Genomic DNA, 11501 nt, shown 5'->3' on the forward strand with positions numbered 1-11501 from the left:
ATACATTGCATATTAAATTTAAAGAAAACAAAACATATTTTTGCTATTTTGATTAATGATTAGATAAACTTGAACATATAAACACAAAGATAAAACACCAAATAAAATAGAAAAAATAGAAAATAATCCAATTTTATTGGTACGACTTTTAACTATAAATTTGTGAATGTGTCTCATTTCCAATTTTTGTAGGGAATATTAGTTTTTGTTATAAAAAATTAAAGAAAGACATGAATTCAATAACACAGATGCTTTATTATTTACTTTTGTAGGTAGATTTTAAAACTCAAACACTTAATGTATAACCTATTTAAAATTTTAATTTAATAAAATAATTTAAAATATATTTTTACTTACTTTTGAGAATCTTACTTAAAATTTACCGTCTTATAAAAATGTCTCATTTGTACATTTTTTTCTGTCTCAAAATAATTGTCTTTTTATAATAACAATGTAATATTTATTATTATTTTTAGTTTTTACTTTATTCAACCACTCTTTTAACTATAATTAATTGAGATATTTTAATAAATGATATTAGTTTTATCATCAAAATTCAAAACCAACCCATCTAATATTTTTTAAAAAATTCTGAATTGTTTAAATTGAACTTTTTATGAGACGGAAGAGTTCTTAATAAAATATCATATTTAAGTCAAAATAAACAAATATAATTTTAATTCAAAGATTAAAACCCCAAATACTAGCTCTTAAAACCCTAGACTAACATCTACGAAATCCTTCAAATTGCTGCGAATACCACTGAACTTGGTGGTCGCTTCTGGAATAACTTCACCGCCTCCTTGCTCTTCGCCGTCACTGCATTGTCAATTTCGGTTTTCTCTCTCTAGGTAACGACGTACTTCATTTTCGCGGTTGGTACTGTATTATTTTCATTTTATTCTAGCTTGTGTTTTCTATATTCTTCATCATGATTTTTAAATCATTTTAAGGCTTTACAAACAAGATTATATTTTACTGCTAGCAACTTTTTGGGTTTGTTTGTTTGGATGATATAACTGTTAATTGTTTAGTAGATTGGGTCATATTTTAATGAGTTCAATTTTTAGTTCTCATATGAAATGTTGGTTCAATTTTGGTTCATATTTGCTGATGCAACAATTAGTACGAGATAGAGGTAGCATTATGTTGCATTTTATCTGTAATGGAAATTTAGAATTAGAATTGTAATGTGGCTGCATAACCTGAGATGGAGACATTATTTTCTTAGGGAAACTGCAAATAATGTTCGACAAAACGGCTTGGATTAAACCTTCGCCATTCTTTTGAAATCAATGGGCTTTTAGTATATTAGTTTCCATTTGGGGGTGTGTTTTACCTTGTTTTCATCTTCTTGAAACTAGAATTTGCTTGGAAGGTGACATTTAGTTGCGGCATTTTCCCATGCCAGGTAGTAATGGCCTCTAGAATTTGGGAGCTGCTTTACTGTGGAAATCATTTTAGAACCAACAAATCTGCAGCTCTCTTTATGAACTCAATGCGTTATCACTCTTCACAAGATGTTTACGACATGCAATGGTATCGGAATGAGTTTCCAAAGATAGTAAAGTTGACTCGATTGCTTGCAAATGTGGATACAATTAATGGAAGACTTGTTGATGTAAATAGTAATTCAACCATTTTTGATGATCAAATCGATCAAGAAATGCGTACATTCAAGTCTCTTGTTCGAGTGTTTATTGGGTCTCCGTTTGTTCAGCACAAAATGAGATGTGTTTTAGCCTCCACCACAAATACACAACATGATACATATACCCCTTTTAGTAAAACGACTGAAAGAGAATCTATGGTGGTTGATTCGCTGACTAAGGTGAGTAATTTTCTCAATGTTTCTGCTCAACAGAGGAAGGTGGTTCGTTTCAAAGTATGCCCACAGGTTACACAGCACCATATATGGACTGGTGCACTTAAAGAAACTCTGAATAATTTTGCAGTTGATTTGGATTCTTTGGGTTCTCAGGGCTTGAAAGAAGGTGCTATATTGGGGCAGCAAATTATTCATAGCTGCTTGAAATTTCTAACAGAAACTGCCAGTTTTTCTGATGCCGACTCATCTTCCTGGATGAAGTTTTCACCTACAAAAATTGTTACTTCTTCTGATTCCCAGAAATGGGAAGATGTTCTTGCAATGTTCAATGACCTGATTAAATGCTGTAAAAATGAAACAAGATTAAAATCGCATGTAGCTAAGGTTGAGGTCATGAAGGAGGGGCTTTTACATATCAAGGATATTATGATTGATAACAGTATTGCATACAAGGATGCTCGATATCTCCAAAACCTAGTGCAGAAGAAGCTTTCCAAAACGTTGGGCCACTCATCTGGTTGCTTATTCACTTTATTACAATATTACCTCCATGGAAGAGTTACAGATATTGAAGTAGACTTGTGTGGTGGGATTTATAGAAATGGAAGTGATAGCAGGTTTTGCTTGTTTATGGGGAGAATTTTGACTTCAGATAGTGACAGGATGGTTGGGCGTGGTGTGAAGCAGTTGGATCGAGCACTTGGAATTTTCAAGTTTGTATGGGAAACAGCTGGGTTGGAAGGGCATTTGGACTTGCAAGGCCATTTATGGTGTGTTGGAGCAAACAGTAGGATGCTTAGATATAGAGGAAACATGTATTTCGTGCATGGCGTTTGCCTTTGATTAGATATGGCATTGCAATACCATCTGTTTTTGTACTGTGGATTGAATTAATCTTCAGTTAGTGATACCAATACTCAAATTCAGGATATGTTCAGGTGCTTCATTTGATAATAGTTTTCTCAAATAATCAAATGTTTGTTCTCCTGGTTTTTGTGGAAACTAGGTAACAATTGTGGTTGTCATAGACAAAAGGGATAATGTGAAATTGGAAAAAGTATATTGCTGGCAACAGAAGCAATAGAAATTTATTCCACAATTTTTATATATTCTCATTTTGGAGTATGTGAATTAACTCTTTGATTCTACCTCAATCCCCCATGCATTCTCTTTTTGTTTTTATCTATATGCTCTTGACTTTTGTTTTTATTAACTTAATAGTTATGCTGTAAACGGATGGTAATTGCATGTCGAGACCATCACTTTATTAACCAAGAAAGTATTCAATTTTGATTTGATTGTTTTGAATTTTTTGGGAGCATTTATCTATATTATAAACTGTGAACTTGTATCCATAATCTTCAGTATAGTGGACATTTTTTGGGGTTCGCTGCTCCATATTGCTACCAGGGACAGACAAGTCTCAATTATGGTATTCATAGTTTTGATATAGATAGCGGCCGTTAGACTTACTTTTTCTTGATTGGCTGCTCCATATCACACTATCTAGGAGTGACAACTATGTTAACACACAGTAGTTTCCTCTTTGTAGTTTTATTCATAAAGCTTCTATAAACTTGTGCAGTTGTAGTAATGGTGGGTTTATCTCTAGGAGAACAACATTTCATTCAAGGTGGCATTGCTCAGGATCTTCGTTGTGATGGTAGAAAGCGATTGACTTATCGACCGATCAATGTTGAAACTGGAGTCATTCCTCAGGTAATGCTTTGATGGCTTGCCACTTGCAAGGGTGTCCCATTGATTTGACCCCAGCCAGCTATTTTTTTTATTGATTTTAATAGTTTTAATTTCTACATTTGATGAACTTCATGATAGGCAAATGGTTCGGCCAGAGTAAGAATTGGTGCTACAGAGGTCATTGCTAGTGTGAAGGTTTGTTAAAATGTTGGAGCTGGTCTCTTCTTTCATGACTCAACTTCCTTTAGTTAATAGTAAAATTATTTTTAAAATCACATTAGTTCTTCTACTAATCATAATATATTGGCTACACAAGTGCAGGCTGAACTTGGAAAACCAGGCGTAGTGCAACCTGACAAGGGGAAAGTATTTATATATATTGACTGTAGTTCGACTGCTGAGCCAGCTTTTGAGGTTGCATATTTTGTTGCCTGTCTTCCTTCTCTATCTAAGTGAAGTCATTCAATTATTCTGGTTTACTTCGTATTATACAAGTATCTTGAATAGGGCTGAAAATTAGTTGAACTGAGTCAGACTTGTTTCGGTTGTTCAACTCGAAGCTTGACTCGAATTCAATACAAACATATTTTTTTCGTCAATAAGTGGTAGACTCGTCAATATGTTATCAAGAAGTGGTCATGCTAGTACCATGATGATACGGTGTCACAGTTATATTTACAAGGCCGCCATGATGGCATCACCAATAGAAATATCATTTGATTAGAGACTTCCAGTTGCCTCATACTCTTCAAAATATTTTCTTTTTTTAATGTTCTCTTTTCTGACAACTTTTTATTCTCCTTGTTATGCTCTTTCACGTATTCTGTATTATTTCTCTCCATCCTGTACAGTATTCTGGTTCTTACATCCTCATTTGCTTTATTCCCTTTTTATTCTGTTTCTTTTTTTTGCTTCCCGTCCTTCAGTTCTCCAGTGCTCTTCTATTGCTGTCTTATTTATCATTCTTATTTTTAAACTCCTTTTTACTGCTTCAATATAATTAGTTTTATTTGATGTTCTATATCTTTGGTATGTATATAGGGTAGAGGGAGTGAGGAATTGTCAGCAGAACTGTCAGCTGCTCTTCATCGCTGTCTCTTGGGTGCTAAAAGTGGAGCAGGTATACGTTCCTCCTAATGTGAAGATTATGCTTATTCATACTTTCCTTCCAGTCACTTTATATTTTTATATTTATTGTTATTGAGCCATACTATTTTCCCCCTCCAGGTGCTGGAATTGATCGCACTTCACTTGTAGTTGTCGAAGGAAAAATTTGTTGGGATCTTTATATTGATGGGCTTGTTGTTAGTTCAGATGGAAATTTGTTAGACGCTCTAGGTGCTGCCATCAAGGTACGTTTTAAAATGCATATATTATTACATGATATAAATGCTTGAAAGATGGCCATAAAAAGAATAGCATTTCAGGCATAAGATACATTCCATTCACGACGATGTCATTATTGTTTACTTTCAAATTTTTCTTTTTCATTCATTATATTTTGGGGATTGATGTTATACATTATATTAGGCTGTTCCAACGTTATGAGTTAAGATCTCCCCCTCCCCTTTTTTTAAATAGCAGTTCTGTGAAATGGTTTGAAGTTGCCCAAAGCTTGTCGTCTTTTCTAGTTGTTTCATTATGCTACAATTGAAAACAAACTAGTTGTTTTCTTTTTTAAGTAATCCCAAACAATCTTGCAATCAGTTTAATGGAGGTTTTTGCTCATGGATTTTCTACATGTTAGAGATTTAGGGCGTGTATGGAAGAGCTTTTTACAACTTATTTGAGCTTATCTTTAAACATAATCATTAGTGCAAGTGTCTGGAGGAACTTAAGGAAATAGCTTACGACATATCCATAAGTTGTTTTCGTTTTATTTCAATAACATTTCCTTTCCAAGGTAACTTACAAAAACAACACAAACTCATGAAACAAACAATTTAAATTGCCTTCCTTTCTGATTATAGAAATAATTTATGCATAAGCACTTAAATGATAAACACTTAGTGCCCGTTTGCTTAAGATTATTTTAAAATAATCATTTATGATGTTTTACTTATGTTTTTTAAATATTTTTTTAACAAACACAATAACTTATGCTTTACTTAAAAATATCTAAAAAAATATAAATAAGAGGAGTGTTAGCGTAGGTGTTGGTTGCACTAAAAAAGCAATCTCAATTATTTTTATCAAACTTATATTTGAATCTATGATAACAAACAAACTCTTATTCCACAAGCTTGTTTACCCAAACACAACCTAATTGAAAATACCCTGACAGATGATCTTGTTATTCTTTTAGGCTGCTTTGAGTAATACCGGTATTCCAAGTGTCAAAGTTGCTCCTGGTGCATCAAGTGACGAGCAACCAGAAGTTGATGTAAGTGACGAGGAGTTTCTGCAGTTTGACACATCTGGAATCCCTGCTATAGTTACACTGACTAAGGTAACATACTTATGCTATCTCGTGTTCTCAGATTGACATATTTTGTGAAATTTATTCAATCTCAATTTCCTAGGTTGGGAGGCACTATATTGTGGATGCAACACCTGAAGAGGAATCACAAATGAGCTCTGCAGTTTCTATCTCTATTAATAGGAAAGGGCACGTCTGTGGTATAACCAAACGAGGAGGCGCAGGACTGGATCCAAGTGTCATTCTTGATATGGTATCTGTGGCTAAGCATGTAAGCGAGCAGTTAACGAATAAACTGGATTCAGAAATAGCTTCTGCTGAAGCTGAAGATGAGTCGTGACAGAGAACTTTGTGATCACTAGGATATGTTGTACACTATAGTTGGAAGTGCTTTTTATAATTCATACTTTGAGTTGTGCTGACTTAATTTTAGCTTTGTAATAGTCTTTTAATACTACCATACACGATTTGATTCAGAAATAGCTAGTGATGCACTTTTGGTAGCCACGAAGTGAAATGTTATGACATGTTAGGTGATTTAAACATGTCTTTCTAGATGATTTTTTATTTTAAAATAAGTGTTGTTGTTTTACTTTACTAATGCAGCATCAATCAATTTATGGTAAATGATACTACTACTAATTCAACCGCTCATTAATAGAAGCATCAATTTCGGCGCGGCTTTCTAAAATAAAAATTCACAGATATTTTGTTTTGTCGAATTCTATTGTCCTGGTCAACACGCAACAAACACAAAGGAAATAGGCTCCACACATCCACCAACAAATGCATCAAAAGTAGCAACTTTTATTTTTGACTCATCAAAAGCACCAACTAAGAGAGAATACGACAATTCATTCCAATTTTCTCGCACCATTATTTTTATGAGACATTATTAAAAACGGGGGAGTATTTTTGATATTACTAAAATATGTTAGCCTAATTGTGGGATGTAAGGTATAAGCCAGGTATAATTGTGGAGTAGGAAAAATTCTCCTTTTTAAAGCACCCCTTCCACGATAAAAAAATCAAGAACTATTTCTTTATATCCCATTTAGTTAAAGTTTGTCAAACATTTTTTAATAAAATTGTTAACGAATTTATTTTATTTACTTGCATAATAAGAACTATTAAATATGTAATTCTTTATGTTAAGCATTCGACAGAGTCGAAGTAGGTAGTTGTCGAAGGAGTTAACTTCGACAAAGTTAACCTTATCATTTATTTTATTAGTTAGTTAGAGAATACTTGATGTGCAAGTCATCTCATCTACAAATAGGGAGGTACCCTACTATTGTAAAGAGAGTTGAACAAGAGAAACTTAATTAGAATAAACGCAGAGAGAAACTCTGCAGAATTTGATCCATCTTCTTTCTTTTCTCCCAAAATCCTAATTTCTCTTTTTTTTTTCAAATTCATTATCACAACTTTCTTTTTCTTCTAAAATCATTGTGCGGTGGAATCATCTTGCAATCAGGGTGCGGTTGAATCACTCAAGTGAAAAGTGAGGAATGAGAAGAACGATCAATCAGAAAGATTGATTCTCGTTTAATCAAGATTGATTCAAATTATCTCCAAGATTGGGGTTAATTTCAACATCTGGTACTAGTTGTGATTCTTGGGAGGCATGTCGCAATGACTTCTCATCCGAACGAGCATTTTCCAACAAATCTTCCAAGCTTGAATGGTAAGAGTTATGATAATTGTGTAAGCAGTTGAATGTTATTTTATGTTATCAAGCTCTTTGAGATCTTGTGAAGAATGGAGTAACACCAATTGGAGAGAATGTCATAGATGAACAAAAGGTTACACACAAAGATGTGAAGAAGAAAGATTATAAATCTCTCTTTGTAATCCATTAATGCGTTGATCTAGACAACTTTGAGAAAGTTGGTGATATAGACTCAGCTTAGGAAGCATGAGACATCCTGGAGAAATCGTTTGGAGTTGCTGAGAAAGTGAAAGAGGCGGGGTTACAAACTCATAAAAGAACATATGAATTACTTTAGATGGAAGAAAGTGAAAGCATCGATGATTTCTTCACTAGGATAACAAGATAGGTGAATCAAATCAAGATGCGTGGAGAAATATTGACGTTAAGATCAGTAGTTACAAAGATCTTGAAGTCATTGACTCCAAAATTTGATCATGTGGTAGTAGCCATAAAAGAATCGAAGGATTTGGAAAGCATGACAAAAGAAGAACAAAGAATGAAAGATCTGGAAGCAAGATAAATAGTGATGTAGCTCTTCAGTCGCATTTAGAAAAAGAATAGAAATGCAAAGGAAGATGGAATGGTAACAAAGGTAGAGGAAGTTAGAATAATTCGACCGATAGAAGAAACCAACAAGAAGGTAGTTCATAAAATCACAGACAATCTTTAAATAAAAGTAATCACATATGTGGTGTTACGGGTAGAGGAAGAGGCGATGGAAGAAAACCTGACAAAATCCATATTCAATGTTACAACTGTCAGAAGTATAAACATTATGCAAGTCAATCACGATGAGGCAAGAAAAAAAATCAAGAAAGTGATGTAAGACTTGCAAAAGAAGAAGAAGAAGAAAAATAGATGTTGCTGGTGGTCAGAACGAAAGATGAAGAAAGATTCAAGGACCAATGGTACTTGGATCCCGGCTTCTCATAACACATGGCTGGAAGGAAAGATTGGTTTGTCAACATGAGTCCCTCAATGAAAAATAAGGTGAAATTAGCAAATGACAATACCCTGACCGCTGAAGGTAGTTGCAATGTTCTGATTTTGAGGAAAGATGGCAAAAGGTCAGTCATTTCCAACGTATTATACATACTGGACATGAAAGGAAATTTGCTTAGCATAAAGCAACTGATCTAGAAGAATTACAAAGTGTTAATCAAAGATAAGATGATGAGAGTTCTCGACTCAGGTGGTAGGTTAATCTTGAAGTCACCTATGTCTCAGAACAGAACCTTCAAGATTGAACTCAATATGATGGAACACAAGTGTCTGGAAATTGCAACTAGCAGAGATGAATGGCTATGACACTGCAGATTTGACCATCTCAACTCCAAAGACATCAAAAAACTAAAGAGAAGAAAAATGGTTTTACTAGAAGTTGATATTCCAAATGAAGTGCGTGAAGAATGTGTTCAGGAAAATCAACACAAGAATAACTTCATCAACGATGCAGGAAGCAATTCGAAGGCAATTCTTGAAGTCACATATTTAGATGCGTGTGGTCCTATCCAGGTAGATTTGATTGGAGGTAACAAATACTTTGTCAGATTCATAAATGATTTTAGTCAAAAACTATGGACATACCTAATAAAAGAAGAAAAGTGATATGCTTGAGGTTTTCACAAAGTTTAAATCTATGGTGGAGAGACAAAGTGGTCGAAAGCTCAAAACTCTGAAAATTGATGGTGGTGGAGAATATGTGTCAAAAGACTTCGATGCATTATGCGAGAAAGAGGGGATTATGCATGAAGTGGTGCCACCCTATACTCTGCAGCAGAAATGGAACTGTAGAGAGGAAGAATAGAACCATCATGAATATGGTGAGGCTAAGAGGTAAGCACTTACCTAATAAGTTATGGGATGAGGCTGTGTCGACTGCAACATACATTCTAAACAAATGTTCAACTAAGAAGCTAGAAGGAATCACACCAGAAGAATGTTGGTTTGATGTCAATCCTAGCTTAAGACATATGAAGTTGTTTGGATATATAACACATCGACATGTGTCTGATCAGTAGAGAAGGAAGCTTGATGACAAGTCTAGCCAAATGATCCTTATAAGATATCATTGGACTAGTGGATTGATCAGTGCATTTTGATGCACATTCTTCTATATTTATACTTATATATTTCCATGTTTTAGTTTGGTTATTTTTCCCTTTTAATGTGTTTTTATAATTTATCTTATTTTTACACTTATTTGTTTTTCGCAGTTTATTTTCATGATTAGCAATCTGCACGAATAAATTCATAACTGGAGCAAGGAGTATCGGATCGAGGCGTGCTACCAGTCGTTGGAAAGCTAAGAGAAAGAGTACGACTTTCATGAAGAAGTCAGAAGCTAATTCAGACTGTAGCATGGTTGAAAAATCCGTTGAAGCCTTCAGCACTAGATTTATATTTTGTGTTGGGTTATTTACTTTGGGCATGGGTTATGTTTTGACCAAATTAGGTTTATTCTACTTTTCCTATAACCCAAGAGGTCGAAAACAGTACAGGGTATCACTATTCACGATAATTTGAAAGCTTGTACGAATTCCATGGAGAACTAATCCCTCTGATTCGATCTGCCGTAATTCAGGTTCCAAAACTTGAGATTATTATAATGTTAATTTTAGTTTAATTCCTTTCAATGATATTTTGTGTTCTTGTATGCTTAATTCGATTGAAAGAAATACATTGATTCAATTTGGTTGATTGTATGATCCTAACATAGGCACGTCACGTTTGCTTAATTCGTTTTTGTGTCTGATCAATCATGTTTGCTTAATCCATGAAAACTTATCCCGTTTGCTTAATTCGGACAATAGGATCATACATCTCACAAACTTCACCGTGTTTGTCATTGAGTTTGTATCCAAATAGGAATAGACAATTCACTTAGGGTATTAAAATTATATTAATCGATGATAGTAGGAACTGAATCGGTAGATTGAATATTTCATAATCACTTATTTCATAACAACTTATTTCAAGAATTGCTTTTAATAATCACTTTTTCTTAATCGAACACCAAACCAAATAACCCCCCCTTAATTCGAGTTACCTTTGGATAATAATAATCAAGAATCCTTGTGAGAACGATATCCGAGTTAAAATTGTCGCCGTACTACGTTTTTGAAAAACACTCGTTTTGACCCCGCACACGACAGCGGATCATGGATACAAACTGTTCGATCCCTTTAATAAGCAAGTTGTGATCAATAGAGACATGATCATAGATGAGCTGAAGAAGTGGGATTGGAAAGACAATGTCAAGAAGGATTCGGTAAGAATTCTATGTGATGAACCAACTAGTGAGCCTGCCAAAGAAATTTGACAAGAAGAAGTCATAGGTCAAGCAGACCTCAAAGAACAATAAAAGTGCCTGCAAGGTTGCAGGAATGTGTGATTGCATCAAATGATGTGGTCGATGATGAAGGTGAACTTGTTCACTATACTTTCTATGCAGATACTTAGCCAATCAATGTAACTGAGGCATTGAAGGACTCAAAATGGATGCAGGCGATGAATGAAGAATTGGAGTCCATAGAAGTTAACAATACCTGGTCACTAGTCGAATTGGCATAAGGCAAGAAGGAAATTAATGTGAAGTGAGTTTATAAAGTGAAGTTGAACCCAAAAGGAGAAGTATGAACTCAAGCAAGCTCTGTATGAACTCAAGCAAGCTCCAAGAGGTTGGAATAAGAAGATAAATAGTTTCCTAAGAGATAAGGAATTTGTAAAGTGCACAACTGAGCATGAACTATATATCAGAATAAGCAGGAGTGAATTGCTTATACTATGTCTCTACATCGATGACATGTTGATAACATGCAGTTGCAAAAGGGAGATTGAAG

At 34.3% G+C, this 11501-nt stretch overlaps 2 protein-coding genes across 2 annotated transcripts; both read left to right on the forward strand.

The window, feature by feature from the left end:
- Positions 1-704: 704 nt before the first annotated feature.
- LOC127092438 (uncharacterized) lies at positions 705-2671 on the forward strand. The gene is made up of 2 exons (XM_051031307.1): positions 705-851; positions 1412-2671. Exon 2 carries the CDS (start codon positions 1418-1420, stop codon positions 2669-2671), a length of 1254 nt encoding a protein of 417 aa, XP_050887264.1. The 5' UTR covers positions 705-851; positions 1412-1417.
- Positions 2672-3419: 748 nt separating this feature from the next.
- On the forward strand, positions 3420-6500 carry LOC127092439 (uncharacterized). The gene is made up of 7 exons (XM_051031308.1): positions 3420-3547; positions 3665-3721; positions 3848-3940; positions 4568-4646; positions 4754-4878; positions 5832-5975; positions 6049-6500. Exons 1-7 carry the CDS (start codon positions 3422-3424, stop codon positions 6283-6285), a joined length of 861 nt encoding a protein of 286 aa, XP_050887265.1. The 5' UTR covers positions 3420-3421; the 3' UTR covers positions 6286-6500.
- Positions 6501-11501: the final 5001 nt, after the last annotated feature.

This window comes from Lathyrus oleraceus, chromosome 6 (assembly GCF_024323335.1).
Source record: "Lathyrus oleraceus cultivar Zhongwan6 chromosome 6, CAAS_Psat_ZW6_1.0, whole genome shotgun sequence".
Taxonomy (NCBI): Eukaryota; Viridiplantae; Streptophyta; class Magnoliopsida; order Fabales; family Fabaceae; genus Lathyrus; species Lathyrus oleraceus.

Bases quoted from the DNA above. Each gene is read 5' to 3' on its own strand.
- LOC127092438 (XM_051031307.1), top strand. From the start codon at position 1,418: ATGGCCTCTAGAATTTGGGAGCTGCTTTACTGTGGAAATCATTTTAGA.
- LOC127092439 (XM_051031308.1), top strand. From the start codon at position 3,422: ATGGTGGGTTTATCTCTAGGAGAACAACATTTCATTCAAGGTGGCATT. The intron at 3,722-3,847 runs GTTTGTTAAAAT...ACACAAGTGCAG, and splicing joins AGGTCATTGCTAGTGTGAAG to GCTGAACTTGGAAAACCAGG. The intron at 4,647-4,753 runs GTATACGTTCCT...TTCCCCCTCCAG, and splicing joins GGGTGCTAAAAGTGGAGCAG to GTGCTGGAATTGATCGCACT.